The sequence below is a fragment of the Myotis daubentonii genome, chromosome 11 (assembly GCF_963259705.1).
Source record: "Myotis daubentonii chromosome 11, mMyoDau2.1, whole genome shotgun sequence".
NCBI classification, from domain to species: Eukaryota; Metazoa; Chordata; class Mammalia; order Chiroptera; family Vespertilionidae; genus Myotis; species Myotis daubentonii.
This window is the reverse complement of record NC_081850.1, coordinates 6,611,722-6,635,846: the sequence shown is the minus strand read 5'-3', so window position 1 is coordinate 6,635,846 and position 24,125 is coordinate 6,611,722. Positions and strand designations below refer to the sequence as shown.

Sequence of the window (24,125 nt, the reverse complement as noted above, 5' to 3'; positions counted from 1 at the left end):
CAGTGGGCCAGGTATAGTCTGCGGGGCTGTGATTTGCCTACCTACGCACAACTGAGTGAGAAACCAGGAGGCCTACAGATGAACAAAAGGCTGGAATAAATCTGTAACACGCGGTTGCACTGTTACGCTTGGATTATGGTTGATTTTACTCCCTTTACTTTTTGGTGGTTTCCAGTTTTATTGCTGGCAATATTTTACTTTAATGATGGAAATAAAACATTTTGAAAGAATTAAAAGAAAAAGAAGAGCGTTCGTCTAAAGCCGGAAGAGTTAGGGCGTTTGCTCTGCGAGGTCTAGACTGTCACCCGTTTCTTCTTTCTAATTCCTCCCATTTGGAATGCGAATGCCTGTCCCACCACTGCATTTTGGAAGAACATGACTGGTCTGCTGTCCCAGGCTCACAGCTGGGGAGGAATTCTGAATGTCACCCAGAGCTGACTTAGACGATCGGCCTGAGACTTTCAACTTGGACTGACCACGGAATGAGTTAAGACTCGGGGGCTGTTGGGATGGAGTGAATGGTCACATTTATGTGTGAGAATGTGAGTACTGGGTGGCCAGAGAGTAGAATGTCATGGACTGAATTATGTGTCTCCCCCTCCTCCTCCTCCCCCCAATCCATAGTATGTTGAAGTCCTCTGTCCCACATGACGGTCTCTGGAAAAAGGACTTTATGAAGGTAATTAAGGTTAAATAAGGCCCCGGCGGGCACTTAGTCCAATAGGACTGGTGCTCCGATGACATGAGGAAGCGCACCAGGAGTGAGTGTACACAGGAGACAGAGAAGGTGGCTGTCGGCTGCCAGGGCAGCTTGCCCAGACACCTACCCGCCAGCACCTTGACCGTGGACTTCTATCCTCCCAACTATGAGAAAATAAATGCCTGCTGTTGGACACAGTCTGGTATTGATATGGTACCCCAAGCACATTAATGCACTTCCTGGTCAATCTCACGTTTCACTTGAAAATCCAATCTTCACACTGTCATCCGTTTTCTTCCCAAAACAAAGATCTGATTATATCAAATCCTCTTCCGGTTTTTAACGGGTCCCCAGGCCACTTCTGGGTTTCACTACTGACATTTAGGGCCAGATAATTCTTTGCTGCCAGTGCGGGCCTGTGTGTGTTTTAAGATGTTCAGGGGCATCCCTGGCCTCCACTCTCTAGATGCCAGGAACACCCCTCCCCCTAGTTGTGAAAACCAAAAGAATGCCTTGTGACACTGCCAAACGACCCGGGGACCACAAACCACCCCAAAGGAACACCTCAGGTTATACTGCTTATTATAATTTTTAAAACATGAAATAACCCATGCTGAATTTTGTTTAAATTATTCATTACTTAAAGTTGTGATAAAATGCATATAACATAAAACTTTCCACTTTAACCATTTTTGTGGATGTACAGTGGGGCCTTGATTTACGAATTTAATTCGTTCCAAGACCGAGCTCGTTAAGGAGCTCGTTAACTCAAATTACTCTGCCAACTCAATGCAAAAAATTTGCTGAGAGACAGCTGGTATCTCAAAAAACTCGTTAGTCGGGACACTCCTAAGTCAAGGCCCCACTGTACCATTTTCCTCATTTCATTTACTTCTCAGTTTCCTTCTAGCTCACTGAGCGTTTTTCAGACAGCCATGTTAGGTTCTTTCTCAGGCAATTCAAAGACCTATGTTTCTTTGGGGCCAGTTTCTGGAGATGGTTTTAACTGTTTGCAAGTGTACGAGCCAGTGGCACTGAAACACCTCACGCTGCTGTGCAGTCATCATCAATGTCCCCGTGTGCGTGAGACGGCGGCGCTTCCGTTGGTGGGCAGGGTGGGGTGCTCCTAGGCTCGGGGATGTGGCTGGTTTACTGTGGTGGTCAAGTCCTGCATTTCTTTACTTATCTTCTGTCTGGTTTTTCTACCCATATTGAAAGTGGGATATTAACATGTCCAACTAGTATTGGACAATTATTTTTCCCTTCAATTCTGTCCAATTTTCTTTCCCATATTCTGAAGGTCGATTAGACATGTAACATGTTTGTGTTATATCTCCTTACCGTATTGAACCTTTATTAAAATATAATGCCCCTTTTTGACTCATAACCTTTCATTAAAGTCTCTTTTGTCTGATATCAGTAAAATCACAGTTGCCCATCCATTCACTTTCAATCTATTTGCGTCTTTGAATCTAAAATTGATTTTCTTTTATTTTTTAAGCCATTCTTCCAATCTCATCTTTTGATTAGAGAGTTTACAGCTTAAGTAACAGTAATATCAGCCATTATAAGTGTCCAATGCATTTACTTTGACCAGAGATCTGTATTTTTCAGATAGGTTCTAGTGACTAAGCTAGTGTCCTTCCATTCAACCTTTAGCTTTTCTTGCACGTCAAGCAAACTCCCTCACCTTTTAGTTATCTGGGAATGTCTTAATTTCACCCCATTTTTGAGAAAAGGTTTAGCCAGATGCAGGATCTGCGGCTGACTCTTCCCTTCAGCACTGACTACCAAATGTCCCAAAACACGTACACACACTAACGGCTGAGCTCAGCTGATGTTTCTCTTCAGCCAGGTAAGCTTTGAACAAAGGAATTTCATCCTAAAATGCTACTGGGAGATGGAAAACACAGTTGAAGTACAAACTCTGCCTTTATAATTATTTGCAGTGTGTACACCCTATGTCCCCCCAAAATGTATGCGCACTTTATCAGCTGATAACTCACTTCATTTTCATTCCTTTTTAGGTTTAACTGATTTAAAATAATGGGTGAGGCCAGACTAAGCTTTGAACAAAGAAAAATTACCCACTAGACTCTTTTATGGGGATACATAAAATATAAAATTTATGTTACAAAACCAGAAACAGTTGACAAATCAAGGGCACACAAATACTGAACAAAATGATTCTTGATGTTTATGATTCCATTGCTTCACATTATTAGCAGTGCCTGGACCAGAACAGTCATCAGTTTGAAAACAGGGGTTGACAAAAAATATTCATTCTGTAGCTTCTTTTAAATTTTAAAAATGAACTGTATGTTAATAAAAACTGACTTTATAATCATTCAAAGTGTGTATACATTTTTTGGGACACCCTTTCGATGAGAAATCTACTGACATCTTACTGGAGTCCCTTGAATGTGATAAGTTGATTCTGTTTTACTGTTTCCAAGATTCTCTTTGCCTCTGACTTTAGATGGATTGATAATAATGCATCCGGGTGTGGGTCTCAGAGTTTATCTTGGTTGGGGCTCCCTGAGTTACTCTGATGTTTACATGCATGTCTTTCTTCAAATTTGGGAAACTTTCAGCAATTATTTCTTCAAACAATCTGTCTGCTCTGCTCACTGACATACCCTAGAGCCTACCGAACAGCAGGCATGGAGCAGATTATGTGATGAATAAATGAATACATTTCCATGTGATAAGCCTTTGTAAGGCTATGAACACAATTTAACTTGCTATACTTTCATACAAAATTAGGGTTTTAAAGCATTCTTTATATGTAGAGCTTTTTTATGTCAATAAAACCACAATAAAGTGGGTTTAAGAAAAAAGCAACTTATGCCCAGCCAATGTGACTCAGTTGGTTGGGCACCCTCCCGGGCACCAAAAGCTGGTGGGTGCCATTTCATGCCAGGGCACATGCCCGGGCTTTGGGCTCGACCCCCAGTAGGGGGCATACAGGATGCAGCTGATTGATGTTTCTCTATCATCAATGTTTTTATCTCTTTCTTCCTCTCCCTTCCTCCCTGTGAAATCAATAAAAAAATCTAAAAACAAGCAAATTAAAGAAAAAAAATACCTTCTGTAACCACAAAAGCAGCTTCGTGTGTCCGAGCACATCATCGAAATGACTGGTACACACACAAACATACTCACACGTCTACACATACATGCCCACCACGCGTTAACCAGCCCTACAGACGTACCTTTACAATGCACTGCAATGGCGCCCTCGGCACTTTCACATATATCCAGAAATTCTTTGACGATCGCATCAGTAGGGGTGCTGCCATCCGCAAAGAAAAGATCATAGTGATCGAAACCAGCATTCGTAAATTGTTTGGCATTATACATCCTTTTATTCAGACGGATAATGGTAGTAACGTTGTGATTCTTAAAATAGGGAATGTAAGCCTCAGGAGAATGTTGGTAGTAACCTACATAAAGAAATTACCAAACGTTGTAAAATGCAGAAAGAAAACAATGATAACAATTTCATCTGTAATTGTGTGGAAACAGTGTCTAGACTGGACATTGAATGCCAATCTACAATAATAAAAGCATAATATGCTAATTAGACCAGACAGCCAGACGTCCTTCCAGATGAAGCCGCTGCAGCGGGACGGAGGCAGAGGCAGTTAGGGGCGATCAGGCAGGCAGGTGAGCGGTTAGGGGCGATCAGGCAGGCAGGTGAGCGGTTAGGGGCGATCAGGCAGGCAGGCAGAGTGGTTACGGGTGATCAGGCAGGCAGGCAGAGTGGTTACGGGTGATCAGACAGGCAGGCGAGCAGTTATGGGTGATCAGGCAGGCAGACGAGTGGTTAGGGGTGATGAGGCAGACAGGCAGGCAGAGTGGTTATGGGCGGTCAGACAGGCAGGCGAGCAGTTAGGAGCAATTAGGCAGGCAGGTGAGTGGTTAGGGGCTATCAGGCAGGCAGGCAGGTGAGCATTTAGGAGCCAGCAGTCCCGGAATGTGAGAGGGATGTCCCAGATTGCGAGAGGGTGCAGGCCCGGCTGAGGAACAACACCCCTCCCCTTTTGCCCCCCCCCCTCCCTGTGCATGAATTTCATGCACCGGGCCTCTACTTTGATTATAAGTGTAAAAAAATAAATTAAATAAAGTTAAATCCAGGCAGAATAATGTACTGAAATGATCAAGTACCTTAGTTAAACTCTTAGGCCTCTTAAAAAGAAAAAGAAAAAAAAAGATGGATACTTTTAATAAGAAAACTACCCAGGTCCCATATTTTTGCATACCATTTTCAAGTCTGGTTTTTGAATAAGGTCCACAGAAGGCAATGAATCGGCCTGGTATTATCCAATTTAAATCTCCATTTTCTGCTTTCTGCAAAGAGACCAGCATGATTCATTTTTAGACTTAATCTCTGCACACCCCTTCTCCATATTGAATGCCGGTGGAACATCAAATCCATTTGCTTTAGCACAAATGCTGTTTATAAATGATGAGGCAGGACACAGAATTTGAGCCTGCTCTGAATTTTCCAGAGAAGAGTCAGTTGTCTTTTTCTGGTCCTAATCGCTTTCTCTTAAGTGTTTTTTGCTTGGGTAGTCAGCCTTCAGAAAGCAACCGACTGCTGGTATCTAAAATATACCTAAGCACTTTGGTGATTTTATCCAAGTAAATTCTCATATAGTTGCTACTAATTAACATAAAAGTAAACTTTTCCATTAGGAGTGATCTGGAAACTTCCATTTCCCTGAATGACTAACCGGCTTCCAATATGAACAATCTTGACTCAGTGAACAAAGGAGAAAAAAGTATCTATTCAGGTTCTGGGACTTTTGATATTTACTTTTTATTTGTAGAAACATGTCTGCATCATGTTGCTAACTATTTAACACTAGATTGCCCAAGGAAGTCATTTTGACTGCTTTTTAATTTCAATTAGAAAAACAATTATGTATATAAGGACAAAATGTCTTAGAATTTTGTGACTTTTTGTACAACATATAAATGCGTTTATTAATAATTGTAGTTACCTCCCCCTCCTTCATTTCCGGTATATATATATATATATATGTGTTATACCTATATTGCCCAAAAGCAGTCATTTTGACTGCTTGGGGAAATTTTAAATAATCAAATGACTCTTATTATTGAATTGAGTAATAACAGTTCGGCTCTGTATTGAAATAACAGTTTTCATTTTTTTTCGATTACCGTCACATGATAACATACAAGTACATGATAAATTGTCGATACTTGATAAGTTGCAGTTGCTCAATAAGCTAAACTAGTACTTGTTATTCGAATCTTTATGCAGTGATACTTGTTCTAATAAGTTGTTTATTTTATTTCTTTTGCGCCCTAAATTCATGAAAGAAATGTCGAATAGAAGTGAGTTATTGGAAAAGCTAAGGAACATAAGTGAAGAGTGCTCCGATATTATTCTTTCACAATGCAGTCATTTTGACTGCTTTTGGGCAATATAGGTATATACTAAATTTCAGTCTTTCTAGTGTTAATAAGAAGGTCGCTGAAAATTTTTTACTAAACCACCAGGAAATTTGAAATTGTAAGTATACTAGGATCACTGTAGGTCTCTAGAAAAAAAACTGAAATTTAAAACACTTTACTTCCTGTTATTAAGTCCTTTCCATAACAATTATTATAAGAGAAACAGAATTCAAATTTAACAATAGAAATGATTACACAGGGACTTGGGCAGAAAGTAGGAGACACTTGAGAGCGAAGAGGAAAACTAATGATAAAAATAAGATCAGTTAGTTTTGCTGGGCGTGTATACGTGTACCTAAGACTAAGGAAGAAATGTACTGAGTTGCTTGAACATCACAGGCCAGGCCCATAACCTAAAACCAAGTTACTTAATTATCACGGAGAAGAATTGGCGAGCCCATGTTCCATGCTAACAGGCCTAAATGGGAATGAGGAAAGTGTTGCCAGGTATTCTGATTTTCAAGTGAAGACAGAAATCTGAAGTTTTTAACAAGAAACCTGTGGTTAGATTCCACTGAATCATAGGTGATTATAAAATGCATCCTGAATTCAGAGAAGTAAAAACGGGGGGTGGGGGGGTGAGGGGGGGAGATGGGAGAGGGGAGGAGGGATCAAGGAAGCAATGAAACACTAACCTAACATTTCTAAATACACTGTGGAGACCAAACAAAACCAGCCTGTGAGCTCCTGTCTGGAGCTGCCTGAATAGTCCCCGTGTCTCAAAGCAATTTCACTGAAAGTAAACACACTTGTGGTGACCTCTGCTCCCTGCCAGCACCGGCATTTCTGCATTAGTGAGAGAAGCCAATGAGTCGCTCCCAAGGGGCACACGGGGCGAGGCTGTGCCGCACAGAAGGAACACCGAATGCTGGCTTAGGAGTTCTGCTTCCATAGGAAAGATATTTTATTTAAATGTTTAATTTTAAAGGACAAGCACCAGAAAAGTGTAATAATTAAGTTGCAGTCGATAGTATAAGGTGGCAATGAAATATATATTGTACTTTAGAAAGAATTGCTCTAACAGAGAATAAAGACAGGATGCGCCCCAAGAAATCGCACATTTTGCTCTTACATTTTGGGTACATCTCGGTAATGACTGATGGCAGCTACTAACCCTGCCCATCAATACAACAGTTTAGTTATGCCTAAGAGTTTACAATAATTAGAAATTAACTGTTAAAGAACAGTTATGTGAGGATTCAAGATATTGCTGCATAAAATGCTGCCTGAAATCACCGATGGCCAGGGACAATGTCTGCTCCAGGGAACTACAGTGAGATAAGAAGACCAGACCCCACAGCATTCTTGGCTGGAAAAGACCTTCAGCGTAAGCATCTTACTCGTTATCGATCTGGAGGTGGGATAAACAGTAGAATCAAGTTACTTTTCTTTAAAGAAATGCACTGCATTTCAGTGTGAGGACACCTGTGGTTTCGCCTGCCTGGACTCTTCTTTCTTTGGTCTGTGTGGCTGACAGGGCCGGCCGGCACTGCAGCTCCTGGGGGAGTGGGTATGCCCCCCCACCGGCCGGCCCCTCCCTTGCTGGGAACATGCAGGTTGAGGGCGAGGGATATGACCTAAGCCAGGCCAAGGAGAGGATCTCTTCCGTCTCCCGCTGGAGCCTGGATGCCCTTTTCTGGTGAGTTCGGCAACTGGGAGCGCCACAGTGGCTGGTGGTTACCACTCCGGAGGGCCAGCCCGGACACAGCGCCCCTCCAGCACCGTTTCTGGTGGTGAGTGCCTGAATCTGGTCATGTGTCATGCTCTTGGCCTTTTGCGTATGAAAGTCAATAAATCTTCCCTTTTTTATAAGCCATATGTGTTTACGTTGTGAAATTCACAAGCGGAAGTGTTCTGACTTCTGCAAACGGTAGTGATAAAAACGTATTTCCAGAGGTTAGATGATGCCATGGCTATCTATTCATCTCATCAGATTCTGGGCTAAGGGTTTTACAAACATGGTCTCATTTAGGCACCAGATGAAGTCATCATTACTGAAGATGTTTAAACTGAAGCTAAGGGAACAGCGGGAGCACGGCCGTCCCTCTGGACGGAGCACACCGAGGCAGACGCCCCTGAGGAACTGGGCTGCGTGCGAGGACCACGCCGGACTCCCTCACACTCTCCGCACACCCACGTTGCTCAGTGTTTTTAAAAACAGTGATACTTCAGTAATGGAAACATCAGTAGCAGAATTAAAATCAATGTACTTGAAAACTTACTTCATAGTGTTCATATTCATCAAGTCTGAATGAGTTGAAATTAAAGAAGCCATACTGCATTGCCTGAAATCCAAAGGAAAGCTTTTAAGAACAAAGATGCAAATAGTAAATGATTTCCAATCCAATTTCCTAATATCAGGAGGCACCCTCCAAAAATCATTATTATATTCAGATTACGTTCCACTGAATAGTTTTCTAAAGAGGTGGAATATGTCTTATAAAGGCTCTCAACTAGTTCTAACTAGTTACTAGTACATCAATATTTACTTGAATGAGATTTGATATTTTATCTTCCTTCACAATCATCCTATCTGTGCAGAGCTAAAAAAATCAATCCTTCAAAGTAATCCCACTTATTAGATCTACACCACTCAGTCTTCAAATATAATGCACGAACTCAATGGCCCCTGAACAGATAATAGAGGAAAGAAAGGTTAATTTGTCACAAACGAATCCCGCACACTTCAGAAATATTTTTACTTTCAAATTCTTCTTGGGTTAAGAGATTATTGTTCCCTCTACAGCCCAGAGATTAAACACTGAAATTCAAAATTTTGAGGAGAAAAATGTCTTCTTTCAATAAAAAAAACACACACGTAGGTTTTCCGTTCTGGGTTGCAGTGGGCAGAGCATGCTAAGTGAAATGAGCAAAGGATCTATACTCTGAGGCTAGGGCGAGCTGGCAGCTTCCAAGAAGCAGTTTTGGAGCCAGACAGTATGTAAGCTAGAATTCTTGATCAACAAGGTAATCTTATTAACTAATGTCACCCCAATAAATGTAATTAAAAAAATATAGAAAACAGCAAAAACTAGGGGTGACTTTTACAAACCCAGTTTTCAAAATTTAAAGTACTGAACTATAAATGAAAAATATGAAAGCTACAATACCAAGAAAAAGGCCTCATTTTATGAAGTGTAGTTACTTAAATGCTAGCTCCAAGACCAAATCCATGAGGAATTTTATTTCCTTGAATTCAAAATTCTCAATACATGTCATGATATTTGGACCAGAGATGTTCCTAACAGAATGATACAATAAGATGCAGTTTATAGGAAAATTCTATTCTTTGAATTTCATAAGGAGATCCCATTAGAAGTAGCACTAGTAGCATTTTAAATGTTTCAGGCACACAATATTCTAAATCAGTCACAAACAAATGCTTAAATTGAAAATCAGAAGCTGTTGACTTCAATAAAATTAAATATAGTGTGAAAAGTGCAATCTTTGACTTACAGTTGCTAATTAGAACTGACTAAAAACAAAACAAAACAAAACAAAAAAACTAAGTGCGGCCGGTATGGCTCAATGGTTGAGCGATGACCCAGAAACAAAGTCATCATTCGACTCCCAGGTTTTGGGTTCAATCCCCAGTAGGGGGTGTGCAGGAGGCAGCTGATCCATGAAATTTCTCTCTTGTTGATGTTCTATGTCTCTATCCCTCTCCCTTCCTCTCTCTCTCAAAACCAATAAAAACATATTTTAAAAAAACTGAGGCAAGAATTAATGACAGACAGCTATTCACTGTTACAGACCATTTCCCAGGCCCTCAAAGTTTTTCTGCTATTTTTTGAAAGGTGGTGGGAGATGAGAAAAGGGAGCCCCAGGGTCCTGACCGTGCAGCTGCCAACACCAGCAGCTTCCTGGGTCCGTCTATGGGCAGTAGCTCAGTCAGGAGGGAGCATGTAGGCCTGCCATGGCTCCTCTCCCGACGGAGCCCATCACCTGCCGAAACCGAGGCCTGGGGGCTGCCTCGGTCACCTCCACCCCTCACAGAGGCGCTGGACTGAACCCCAAAAGAATGAAAAGGTAGACCAATCAATCTCTGACTTTGTTTACTAATTAGTCCTCTCATCTTAATCCACAACATTTCTGTCAAAACTCTCAAAAGCCACCACATTCCAGCATACAAGAGAGTCAAGCTGGGTTCCTTTTGCCTCTGGAAATACAATCCCATAAACACTCGAGAGGTCACTGAGTCATAGTTCAGTGACTTCAAGTTCTAGTTTCTTTTGCTTCCTGACATCCAAGAGAGTGAGGGTTACAATCGGGTCTGCTGTGCCCCTAACTCCAGGGGACCCTGTTCTTTGGAATGTGATATGCAGGGTATCCCCTGGTGTCAGAGAAAAGCAAGCAGCCTGGTTATAAAACACAAGCGCTACTTTAAAGAAGCTTTTCAGTAGTGAGCTACTTGGTTTTATATATTAACTAATGGGCTATCAGTGTACAAACTAATGGCTATTCAAATCCTGTGAAATGGAAATTGACTGCTTGAAGGACTTAAAACCACGTGTATGACACTGTGCTATAAACACGTAAATAGGATTGGTGGGACTCCTATTTATGTACCTTATGCAAACACATAAATCAAAGGGAAGTTGGAAATCAGTAATCTATTGCCATTCTGTTTTTCTCTGAAGTCACAACACACTCAAAGCCGAGTCTGGATTTAGAACCCAATTACCTAACTGTCTGATTGTCCACTGCTGCTCAGGTGGCTTCTCCACTCATGCAGATGCTCTCAGATCAGAACAAACTTCCCCAGTGGGGGCCCTTCTCATGTTAGTGGGGAAACGGTGGGAGGTCTTTTGGGGGAACACCTGTCTTCCCTGGGGGGTGCTCCGTTCCCCAGCACAACGGTGGGGGTGTCCGCAGTCACCTACCTTCTTCACCGCGTGGAAACAGTCCAGAAGGGTAATGAAGAAATTGCAGCTCCCATAGGCAGCGTCTCTGAAATCCCAAGAGCAGTGAAATGCGCAGCTCAGTTAATTTTCTGCAGTACATTTACTCAACACAAAGCTGACTAGGATTTAAAACCAAACACGTGCTCAGAGCAAGACCCAGGGGGAAAGGGGAGAGAAGAATATTTGTTGTTTGGTTTTTAAATAAAAGTCACTGATATAAATTTTACTGCCGTTCCTACCTCCTCCAGTAGACACCGTTTTATAAACAGGGATCAATAATGGCCACTTCCTAAACTGTCAACGATCTCTCCGGATCAGCTTGGGCTTTGATGGTTGAGCTTCGAGAGTTACCAATCAACAATATGGACCCCTGCCCCCAAAGGGCAAGGTATACGAATTTTCTCCCAAAAATACAGAAAATACAGTATCAAACTGTTACCAGGAAAGACTGGTTTTTGATTCTGTATATATGTATCTCTGTGCGTGTGTGTGTGTGCATGTGTGTGTGCATGAAAGGGCACATGTGCTTGTGTATATCTGCATCCAAGTAGGAAAAAGAAGGTAGTATCTGAGATACTAGGTGCAAGCTGAAACACACTTTTCTCCTCTCATTATGCTTTTACAATTTTACACTTTTTAACAATTTACCTGGGTAACTTCTTTCTGATCCTTAAAGGAACACAGTACCACTAAACCCCAGGGATTAGGGCATCAACTACCCTTAGCAGAATCACTCTGCTCTTGGGAAGCGCTAACGTCAGTTTGCAGACAACTCGGCCCAGAGCTGCACCGACACTCAGCAACACTGTCACTACACGGCTCCCACACCAGTGAGGGTCTTGTCCAGAAAAATAAGGCGCTCCTCCCCGGCCCCCCGCTTCTCCTATCTAACTACCCGGAGCCGTTGCAAAGTGCACCTCCGGGGAATTAAGATAAGATCAATGTAGTTATGCTCATCCTAGACATGCCAAACCCCCGTGCCTCTCGCATGCACATCCGGTCCGTCCTTTTGTGGAACGGTGGCTCCTGGAGCTGCAACTGCCCGCCTTAGTTGTTCATTACTAACCTGAGAAATCAAACTGCACATTTAAGCTGTTTAATTCTTGTCCAAACCTTAAGAATGTTGGTGGTTAGCGCAGCATTAAACTAACGGCGAGGAAAAGGAAGGGCGTCCCTCTCAGCTCCCACAGTGTCAGAGCTCCCGGCTGGCCTGGCCCGAGTCGCGGGGAATGTGCACGCCGGCCTGCACGAGGCTGGCACACGTCTTAGAACTCCCACTCTGTTGTAAGCTTCGGAATTTAAAAGCTGCTCTTCTAAAGCCGGAAAAGGTCTGCATTTTACCAACAGCTCACTGACAATATTCAGGAAGGAGAAAAGCAAAATGCGCCTGGGCAGCGATCCTGAGCGCGGTCCCTGGACCCGCAGCGTCAGCGCCACACGAACTGTCAGAAACACCAAGTCCCAGGCTCCCCGGACCTGCTGGGTCAGAAGGTCTAGGGGTGGGGCAGGTGACCGAGAGCGATGTACAGTTTAAGGATCACTGACTACAAAATCAACACAAATGCTTGTTTCATAGAAATAATTTCTCATGAAATAGCAATGTCTTAAGGAAGAGAAGCTAGTTAAGAAAGTGAAGTAGTTTCCTCTAAATCAAAATTATCAGTGGAAATAGGGTGAACTGTCCCGTGATGTCCTGACGTGTTTAGTCATGTCTCCTTCTCAGCCAGGATGCTGTCTTCTTAACCAAATGACAGCTCCTACCCAATCCAGGGAGGGCATGTTGACTCAGTCTTTGCGACAACGTGACACATGCATCCGATGCATGTTTTTGGAGAACCCACTGTGGGCCAAATCTTGCTCTAGCCCAGTGATGACGAACCTTTTGAGCTCAGCATGTGAGCATTTTGAAAAACCCTAACTTAACTCTGGTGCCGTGTCACATATAGAAATTTTTTGATCTTTGCAACCATAGTAAAACAAAGACATATTTTTGATATTTATTTTATATATTTAAATGCCATTTAACAAAGAAAAATCAACAAAAAAAGAGTTTGCGTGTCACCTCTGACACGCGTGTCATAGGTTCGCCGTCACTGCTCTAGTCAGTGATGATCTGGCAAGCTTTCACCCGGGCCCGGCGCAGTTCTGCCTCACACGTCACACTGTCTGAATGGCCAACAAGAACCACTCATGTCTGTTTCATCAACACCTCCTTCCCCACCCAAACAGTCAGGCTTCTTCAAAACAGCACATGGCAGCTACAAATCTGGATGTAAGCCCTGGAGGGTAGAGGGGGCTTGGCACTACGATCATTTAACAAACTTGGGAAATCGGATGCAAGTCAATGGATTCTTGCTTAGAAACTGCAAAACAATGTCAAGTTCTAGTTTTTAGGAATAACAGCTTTCACAGGATATTGTATGCATAATAGCCCAACACCTCAGATAACCCAGGTACCTATCAAAAGGACAATGTAAATAAATTGTGACAAAGTCATTGAATGGAATGCTATTCCACTACTTCCTATTACGAAAGTAGTAAGAAGAAAAAGAATGCGCTGCAGATACCTGCCACAATACGGACAAATTTCATAAGTAGCGTTTAAAAAGCTAGATCCCAGCTCTCCAAATGCACACTGTATGACCCCATTTATAAATGCTCAGAGGCTAGGCTAAAGAAGCGCTCTGCAGAACACCAGTGTCACTGTTTATCGATGTGCCTGTCACTCAGGGACCAAAAATACAAGCATTTTTCTAAACGAAGCACATGGTTGCCATTATATTTTAGGCGGAGAAGAAAAATGGAGCACTTTCCAGTTTAGGAAAGAACATCATCCCTTTCTACCCATTCCAATAACAGTATTTACGGTGATGGTGGGCTAGGTGGAAGGGGTGGCGCTGGGTTCAGAGTAATTCTGCTACTTTACTAAGACACTAATATACAGCGCTGAGTGCAACAGGTCGCTGTCGGACGGACGGCAGACTGTCCTCACAACTCTATTCCGTGGAGCACGTCCGTGGCTGGCCCTGCAGTCACTGAAGGAGGAGGTGCTGCCGAACGTGAGGGAGACGCCTCCCCAAGCTCATCCGCAATGAGGGCAGATCCCGTTTCACGGGAAAGCCTGTGCCTTCACAGCCAGGCACTTGAGGTTTATGCAACAATCCTAAACCTATGGGCCTGCGATACTTGAGATTATCCATACAGCTGGCAACAAGCAAAATTATTCCACACATTTGTTACACATTCAGCACCATTAAGTATTTAGATCAGTGGTTCTCAACCTGTGGGTCGCGACCCCTTTGGCGGTCGAACGACCCTTTCACAGGGGTCGCCTAAGACCATCCTGCATCTCAGATATTTACATTACGATTCATAACAGTAGCAACATTACAGTTATGAAGTAGCAACGAAAATAATGTTATGTGCCGGGGTCCAACCCCAGCAGGTCCAGGGGTTCCCCAAAGGTGTGGACGGAGTCGGCGAAGAAGGAACGATACAGAGATAGCGTTCAGTTGATCATCATAGCCGGGTTCGCTTGTCAGGGTCTCCAGCCAGGTTCTGTACAGGTACTCCAGTCAGGTTCGGTCACCAGGTTCTAGTCAGGCTGTCCTGCCAATCTCCGCAGTCAGGTTCAGTCCAGGATCCCCTGCCATGCTCTCTCGCCAGGCTCCGCCTCCAGGCTCCGAGGCCAGTCCCTCTCCAGGATCCTCTGGCATGCTCTCTCCAGCGAAGTTCTTCTGTCTCTAGGATCCGTGTAGGTTCTGTCTTCTTGATTCTGTTCTAAGTTCTGAGTGTTTCTGTCTTGTTACAACTGTATTTATACCAGTTGATTCAATCCTATCAATCTCTATTACAAAGGTTAGGGCGTTTCTTATCTCCATTCCAGGGAGAAAAGATTATGTAGTTTAAGCATGATTGTTCGTAGTTAAAGGGATTAATTACCCGCCTGGCACTTAGTTGAGGGGTTTTATTCCCTCCCTAACTTCAGGGGAAAATCCCTACCTGGGGATTCAACCTTTCTCGGAGAGGTGACTTTGGTTAAAACACAGCGCCAAGAAGGTGAGCAAACATATTAAGAACCGTATGCCATATATGCCAGGTCCCTTGAAACAGCAAGGATGGACCGGCTCCCGGCAGTTATGGTTGGGTCACAACATGAGGAACTCTACTTAAACGGCCAGAAGGTTGAGAACCACTGACTTACATTAGATGGTTAAGTCAAATATTTTGGTAAACAGGTAGGAAACTTTCAGAACTTAATCTGATTTAAAGAAAAGAGTTTTTTCCCAAAGATCTTCAACACAATCATACAGTAAGTGTGAGAGGAGAATGGGGGCGTCACCCTCGTGCACAGACATGGCTCATTGAGCTGCTCTGCGCACAGCCATTTGGTTTTTCTAGTAGCGACGTCACGTCAGCAGCCTCACCCACGGCCTCTGCTGCCTTGTCCCCAGGAGAAAAGGGTTCATTTTTACCCCAGAAATTAACTAGTGGGAAAATTTATTTCTTAATCCCCGGGAACCAAACTCCTCAGCGTCAGCTCTGAGTGCCCTAAGTCAGGACCCTCCTCTGACGGTCCCATCAGGGGGCGTGGTTCTCAGTGGAGCCATCCACATCACACTCCAGGGACTTGGGCAATGCCCGAGCACCTTTTTAGTTTTGACACTTGTTGTGGGGGTGGAGGTGTCACTGGCATCTAGTGGGCAGAAGCCAGGGATGCTGCCGAACACCCTATAATACTCAGGGCAGCCCCACAACAAAAGACCAACCGTGTACCTTCTGAGTAGGCTCGTCTACGGGTTACCTGCCCTCGCCCCGACATGACTGTTTCCCAGGTCTGCCTTTTGCAGAAACCACCGCACCCCGGTATTCCTGGCAAGGGCCTGCTTAAATGAACTCACCATATCATCTCATATTTACCTGAAAGGAATGTAGGTTGTATCGCCGAGCATTAATACTGAATGTGCTTCTTCGGGAGTTCTCCCCAGATATATAACCTACGTTGGAAAGGAAGAAAAGGGCAATTTACTTCCACATGAAGACGCAGTGCTGTCGCGTCGCTGCCAAGCTCCGCACCATTTCTCGCGGCCGACGGAGCCTGTTCCCAGGCTCCCAAGGGCCCCTGTCACCCAGCCCTGCCAGTGAATCCCTTTTTGTTTAAATCTGCCACAGCTTGTTTCTGTTGTTGCAATAAGAGCCGTGACCAACATGAGCCGTTTGTGGCGGGAAGTAGAGAAATTTAAAAGCAGATTTTGTAGCCCGGCCGGTGTGGCTCTGCTGGCTGGGCATCCTCCCGAGTGCCGGAAGGTTGTGGGTTCGATTCCCAGTCAGAACACATGCCTGGGTAGCAGGCTGAATCCCCAGCAGGGGGCGTGCAGGAGGCAGCCAGGTGATGCTCTGCTCTCACATGGGTGATTTTCTCCCCCTCCCTAAAAATCAATTTAAACAAACAAACAAACAAACAAACCCTGCAGTGATTTAAACAAATAAATGAAAACAGATTTTCTAGGTCAGGCTGTTAGAGCGCATGCTTCCTAAACACCCACGGAAGTGACAGTACAGAGGTGTGTGGGGAATGGGGCCGGGGGGTGGACTGGGATGGGGATGGGTGGAAAGGGGCACAAAAGCAGAACAAAGGTTTTGATTAACGCCACCCAGTAGACCTAACCACTCATCGTTCTGTGCAGACTTCCTGTGAAACCACACCGCTTCCTTTATCTTGTGGAGAACGTTACGCTTCAGCTTTCATCTCCTAGAGCACTTCAAGTAGAGTCTTTTGCATTCACGATCCACAGCTGGTGTTCCTTGCATTTTCCAAAAACGCCTTGTTTTCTGCCCCGGCATTTTTTACCACGTATACAGTTTTATGCAGTTTTTGGTCTGCGGTCCCTTTCCCGCAATACTTTATAGATGTTTTCCCACCGTCTCCTCATTTCTGGTGTTGCGGAGTATTTTACCAGGATCATTCTCCCTTCCTCCTCTCTAGGAACTTCGAGCATTTCACTGGCGTCCCTCTAAATAAGTCACCCCACCCCATTAAGTTTGCTAGGACCTCCTGACCCTCATTCTATCTGAAGACACAGCTTTTTTTAAAAAAAAAAATCCTCATCCTAGGATATTCTTTTCATTGATTCTAGAGAGAGGTAGGGAGAGGGAAAGGGAGGGAGGGAGGGAGAGAAACACAGATCTGCCTCCTGCATGCACCCCGAAACCTGAGCACATACCCTGACAGGAAGCAAACCCACGACCCTTCGGCGCATGGACCACGCTCCCACCACCTGAGCCACCGCGGCCAGGGCTGAAGGCACAGGTCCTTCTCCAACTCACAACCTTCCTGCAGGGCAGGGCATTTCCAACCCCTGTATGGAGGCGGGAGGAGGCTGCAAGCATTAGATTTGCACATAAATCACCAATATTAGATTCCATTCTAACGCTATTGTAGCTTTACATAAAACACTTTAAATTCTCTGTAGCAAAAGTAAGTCACTGAAAAAGTTACAAAATTTTATCTCCATTACTTATTATACATGAGTTGTTCCCACCGCAAATGGTGAGCATTCTGAAGTGCGGATCCATATCTTATGTTTCATTGTAGCTCTCGTGGTTGGTCCACTATAGTCCACATGGACTCTGATTCACCAAACTTAAATCAATGTAAAGGAAATTTTAAAATAATTGATAAAAAGCTGATATAAATATATCACTGGACTAAGAGAAATTATAAAAATCCAAGACCCAGCAAGGATCTTTGAAACTGAGAGGACATGTCCCCTTAGCTTCCAGATAATATTTTATCAATTTTCAGTTTTAAGACTCATAAATGGAAAATTTCCCCAATGTATAGCCTGTTTCTCAGTATGATTTCATCCCATTTACTCTAAAAAGAATACAAAACTATGACTCACTATTCAGAATTTCTAACATTTACCTGCAGCAGTGTACAAACCCACAGGAGGCACTACAAATACCTCAATTCCAAGAATTGCTTCGTTATCCAGTATCAGATAAATTTTCAATTATACTATTACTGACTCATACAAGATTACAATTTATCATGAATTAACCACAAGATCTAATCTCATTCAACATTTTCTATTTGCTTATATATTACTTTCTCCACATTTACATCTTTTAAGCGTCAACCTAGCAATTAACTTTCTAATTTATTACTATTTGAAAAAACAGTAAAACAATTATTTTTTTAAAATATTTTTACTGATTTCAGAGAAGGGAGAGGGAGAAAGAGATAGAAACAACAATGATGAGAGAGTATCATTGATCAGCTGCCTCCTGCACACCCTACACTGGGGATTAAACCCGCAACACAGGCATGTGCTCTGACCAGGAATCGAACTGTGACCTCTTGATTCATAGGTTGACATTCAACCACTGAGCCACGCCAGCTGAGCACAAATCTTTTAATTAAAAAATTTTAATCCAGCCCCTGCTCCAATTTCCTCATTTTCTTCTAGTTTCCAACACGCTTCCTTTCTCTTCCAGGACTTACTAGATAACATCAGTCTTTTCTTCGTTCTACTTGGGGACTTCCTAGCAGACTCCTTCCAAATAAACCACCCTTAAACAAAAAACACAACAAAGCAAATAAAAGGATACCTTGAGGCCAATGAAGGTGAGAATAGGGCTCGTGTGTGTGTGTGTGTGTGTGTGTGTGTGTGTGTGTGTGTACACATAATTTAAGTAAATTAGTTCGATGAAATCCAGAGACCTCTTTCCGATTTTCTCAAATTGTCTAATAAGGCCTCTCGAATTATAGAAAGTTTCCTTAAGCAGCAGATTAATGATAATCCCTCCTGCCCAGGAGTGCACTTCTTTGGTTTTGCTCTTTACTAACACTGCAATGGCATTATTTCCTTGTAACTTCCCAAACAAAAATAATCTCTAATACATTAAATTATTGTGGGTTAGCCTTGGAACACAAGTTCGACTCAAAAAAGACAATAATATAACAATTTTTCCTATGAGGAAACATCCTAATGATGAACTTTAAAAAATGTAGCTCTTAAATCCAGTTGGGACAAATACAACCAAAGAAAATGAATAAGAATGAGAAAGAGAAGGAAAAAACCAAACAAAATTCAGCTGAGGCATGCCTGTATACGAATAGACAATACGTCTATTTACATAATGCTATGGTAAGAATGTGTGTGTGCCCCGCCAGTTCATATGTTGAAATCCTAAGTATTAGTACACGAGGCCTTTGGGAGGGACTTAGCCGTGAAGTGTGCAGCCCTCATAGATGGGACTGGTGCTTACAAAAGAGGCTCCAGAGAGACCCGCCCTTCCCCACAGGTGAGAGCCCTCAGCAGAGCACGCGTCACCCTGACCTGACTCCCAGCCTCCAGACCGTGAGGAGTACAGTTCTGTTGTTTCTAAGTGTCCCAGTCTGGTATTTTGTTAATAGCAGCCTCAAAGAACTAAGATACAACTATTAAAGAAATATTTGCTAACAATCTATCATTTTAAATTTTACACCCATTCACCTGCTTTCCTAGTCAAAAGGCCTCCCCCAAATGAAACTATTCTAAATTTGTCGCTTAAGAAAAATCCTATAAATGGCTCCTCTGTTAACACAAATTCTCAAGTCAGTAAACTCTAAATCAATGCAATTCTATGAAACACCACAGTGTTCCTGACAATTTGGAAGCTAAGTGGTGTCTCAAATTCTTTTGGTCTATTTTCATGAGTAGCCATGCATATAGAATGGCCACTCTGATTCCACACTGCTGGCCAAAAATAGGATGCAACAAATGGTGAACAAGAGGGACATTAAACAGCTGTGTAGCCTGCTTCCAAGACAGCCCATCTCCTGGCATTTCCACCCTCACGGGTCCCACCATGAGTAGGTGCCTCTGTCTAAGCAACTGATGTTGTAGTTAGTAATGGCCAAGTCTGATTTGGAGGCTAGATCATAAAAGGCACTGTGGCTGCTGCCTTGCTTTCTGGTGGACCCCTCACTCCAGACCCAGGGAAACCAAGCTATCATTCCGTGAGGGCACTCGGCCAGATCACATGACAAGGACCTGATGGTATTGTGCCTGCCTGATTGCCCCTAACCACTTCTGCCTGCCAGCCTGATTGCCCCTAACCGCTCCCCTGCCGGCCGATGGCCCACAACTGCCCTCCCCTGCCAGCCCTATCGCCCCCAACTGCCCTCCCCTGCCGGCCCGATGGCCCACAACTGCCCTCCCCTGCCAGCTTGATCGCCCACAACTGCCCTCTCCTGCTGGCCCGATCGCCCCCAACTGTCCTCCCTTGCCGGCCGGATCGCCCACAACTGCCCTCCCCTGCCGCCCGATCGCCCACAACTGCCCTCCCCTGCCGCGACCCGCCTCCTCTACCAGGACCGGCCTCCTCTGCACCTTGCGTGTGGAGCCATGGTACCCCCAGGCCTCACCTCATGGAGCAGCCGCTAGGCCACGCCTCCACTGTGCGTGCAGCCATCTTGTGATGACGTTGAGTGCGAGGGTGTGACGCCATCTAGGCTTTTATTAGTATAGATACATATCTAGTACGTTTGTACAGTGACTCCCGATTTAGATAAAAGGAAATTGGGTGCCTGGAGTGGCAAACACTTATTTCCCAAGGCCAGGCAGCTCACAGATGTGAGGAACTGCCGGGAGGAGAAGTGCACAGGATCTACTATCTTATTGGTGGAGACATTTTTTTAAGACAAAAAAAATCTTAATTTAAAAAAATGAAATCTCCTAATTTTTAAACATGGGAAAAACAAACCACTATTTAGAAACACTCCGCGTCCCGTGAAGCTGGCAGGCTGCTACTGCCCGGCCTCGGAGCTGCTGCTCACTCACGATCACACACACAGCTTGTGACTACGGGAGAGGGCCTGCTGCTCCCGCCTTATTTATCGGCAAGAAGCCAGCTACCTTCAACACGGAAACAAGAAGGGCATCCAAACTCCAGAGCTTAACAGGTCTGCAACCGAAGAGCACATGTGGTCAGAGGGCCACTGCTCCTCACTCTCCCCAGTTAGCACCACCCGCGGGTGCCCCACGCAGCTGAAGGTCAGGCGGGCGCACCAGGGTGAAGGGAAGTTGTGATGAACGGGACCGACGGCAGCCAGCTGCCTCCACCGCAGGCCTGTGCTCGGGCAGAGCCCCAGGCACGCTGCCCCTCTCCGGGGCTCCCAGGCACCTCACCTCAGACTCTCTGGCGCCTGGTTCTTTTACAGCTGCCTGGTTCAGGGAGGGTTTGCCCGGGATGGGTGTTTACAAAGACTCTGGCTGTCCACCTGGTTCTGTCCTCCAGTCTCTGTTGCCCAGTCTGACTGCTGTTTGCTAAACTGGATTCTTACCCACTGTTTCCAGATCCTCTCCCCGCTGTTCCCCTTGTTTTAACTTCTCAAGTGATTCCTGTGTCCACCAGCCACCTTAACCCAGCACTGACTAATCCGGGTCCAAAGTAATTAAATCATCATGAAAAAGTGGACCACAGGTTCAAAAGATCATCATTAAATATTAAGTTAAGGCCCTGGCCAAGTGGCTCAGTTGGTTGGAGCGGAGTCCTAGACAACAAAAGGTTGCGGGTTCAATTCCCAGTTGGGGCGCATATAGAAGGTAGCCGATCAATGTTTCTTTTCCTCTAAAAACATATTTAATAATAATAACATAAACACTTTACTAAAGTAACCTAGGAACCATTAGATGAAAGCAAAGTTGAAAGCAACAGTTTGCTGTGTCTTTTAAACTCAGAATGCTTTAACCACAGAAAAATGTTAGAAGCGATGGTTAATTTCCCAGGCTAGCTGTCCAAAGTACATTAACCTACAGAAGAACTGAATACTGATTATCTGAAGGAAAATACAAATGTTGGGACAGTAAGATGGAACCAAAGTTGATAACCAGTAATATAAAATGTTAACTTTCTTTCTTTCTTTTTTTACAGAAATCTGATTTGTTATAGTAATGGTAGACAGAACAAGGAAAAAGAAAAAGGCTATTTATTGAATGTTTAATTTGTACAAGATACTCTGCCTAAAATAAAATCAGGGCCAGCTGGAGTGACTTAGTTGGCTGAGCAATGTCCTGTGTACCAAAAGGCTGCAGGTTCCATTCCGGGACAAGGCACGTACCTGCGGCTATTCGGGGTCTTTTTATTCCATATGAATTTTTGGAGAGTTTGTTCTAGGTCTGTGAAATATGCCGTTGGTATTTTAATAGGGATTGCATTGAAACTGTACATTGCTTTGGGTATGGACATTTTAATGATGTTGATTCTGCCAATCCATGAACACAGAATATGCTTCATTTATGTCTTCCTCTACCTCTTTCTTCTACATCCTGGAGTTTTCTGAGTACAGGTCTTTTTTTTTTTTTTTAAATATATTTTATTGATTTTTTACAGAGAGGAAGGGAGAGGGATAGAGTTAGAACATCGATGAGAGAGAAACATCGATCAGCTGCCTCTTGCACATCTCCTACTGGGGATGTGCCCGCAACCCAGGTACATGCCCTTGACCGGAATCGAACCTGGGACCTTTCAGTCCGCAGGCCGACGCTCTATCCACTGAGCCAAACCGGTTTCGGCTGAGTACAGGTCTTTTATCTTCTTAGTTTATTCCTACGTATCTTAATCTTTTTGTTGCAATGGTAAATGGGATTGTTTGTCTAGTTGCTCTTTTCTGTGAGTTCATTATTGGTGTATAAAAAAGCCATAGATTTCTGGATGTTAATTTTGTACCCTGCTACATTGCCAAATTCATTTATTATTAAGTCTAGTAGTTTTTTGATGGAATATTTGGATGTACAATATGATGTCACCTGTGAATAATGACAGTTTTACTTCTTCTTTTCCAATTTGGATGCCTTTTATTTCTTCTTCTTGTCTGATTGCTATGGCTAGAACTTTCAGTACTATATCGAACAGGAGTGGTGAGAGTGGGCATCCTTGTCTAGCTTGTGTTCTTAGGGGAAATGGTTTTAGTTTTTGCCCACTGAGTATGATGTTGGTTGTAGGTTTGTCATATAGGGTTTTTATTACGTTGAGGTATGATCCCTCTATGCCCACTTTGCTGAGAGTTTTTATCAGGAAAGGGTATTGGATTTTGTCAAATGCTATTTTTGCATAAGTTGTTATACAGTAAGTAAAATTAAAAGTCAGCTCAGTCTGAACCTAAACCCCCTATGCTTCATCCACTATACAGTGGCCTCTTCCCAACAATTTTTGTACAACTAGAAATTAATGTTTGTATCTACCAGTACAATAGCACACCATCTCCATTTAAAGGACACATAAAAATTTTAAAAGAGAAAAATAGTTACAATTATTTCTAAAATGAATTTTTGTACATCGTGACTGTGCTAAAGAACCCCTTCTGGCCCTGGCTGGTTTGGCTCAGTGGATAGGGCATAGGCCTGCACAGACTGAAAGGTCTCAGGTTCGATTCCGGTCAAGGGCACGTACCTCGGTTGCAGGCTTGATCCCCGGCCACAGTCGGGGCGCATGCAGAAGGCAACCAAATCGATGTGTCACTCTCACATCGATATCTCTCTCTGTCTCTTCCCCTCCCTTCCACTCTCTTTAAAAATCAATGGAAAAATATCCTCATGTGAGGATTAACCAGAAAGAAAAAAAGAACCTCTTTTGTTCCCTAAATATTAATAAATGTAACAGTTAATGTGATTGATATGCTTCATTTAAAAATTTTTTATTTAAAGCCTAGTTGTAAGTTCAGCTATTTCAATTCTTGAGTTTAATGTGTGCTATAACTAAAAAAAGATAGTGGACCATAAATGATGTATAAATAAAAATGCAGGAATGATTACACTCATTTTTCTAATCCCACTCACAAATGATGTGCATTTGGTTAGTGAATTTCCAGCTTCCCAAGTGCGCAGAGATGTTCTTAAAAACTAATGGGAAAATGCTTGCACATTTTAAAGATGTTTACCAAATGAGTTCAAACCCCACTAATACTTCATTTGGATGATTTCAAAGCAGGCTGTAGCCTAGTGGTGCAGATTAGTTGAGTGTTGTCCCATGCACCAGGAGGTCCC

The 24,125-nt window shown here is 43.5% G+C and overlaps 1 protein-coding gene across 14 annotated transcripts in view; it reads right to left on the bottom strand.

Moving 5' to 3' along the window:
• Positions 1 to 24,125, bottom strand: part of CDC14B (cell division cycle 14B) — a 95,485-nt gene that overhangs the window by 17,557 nt on the left and 53,803 nt on the right. For all 14 annotated transcript variants that reach the window (XR_009447565.1, XM_059656384.1, XM_059656386.1 and 11 more), the window contains 5 exons: positions 16,012 to 16,088; positions 11,071 to 11,137; positions 8,410 to 8,472; positions 4,966 to 5,053; positions 3,916 to 4,146 (listed from right to left, as the gene is read on the bottom strand). Coding sequence is in view for 13 of the 14 variants with exons in the window: in XM_059656384.1 (XP_059512367.1) it covers positions 3,916 to 4,146; positions 4,966 to 5,053; positions 8,410 to 8,472; positions 11,071 to 11,137; positions 16,012 to 16,088 (526 nt within the window). In the remaining variant the exon portion in view is untranslated. The remainder of the gene's footprint in view (positions 1 to 3,915; positions 4,147 to 4,965; positions 5,054 to 8,409; positions 8,473 to 11,070; positions 11,138 to 16,011; positions 16,089 to 24,125) is intronic.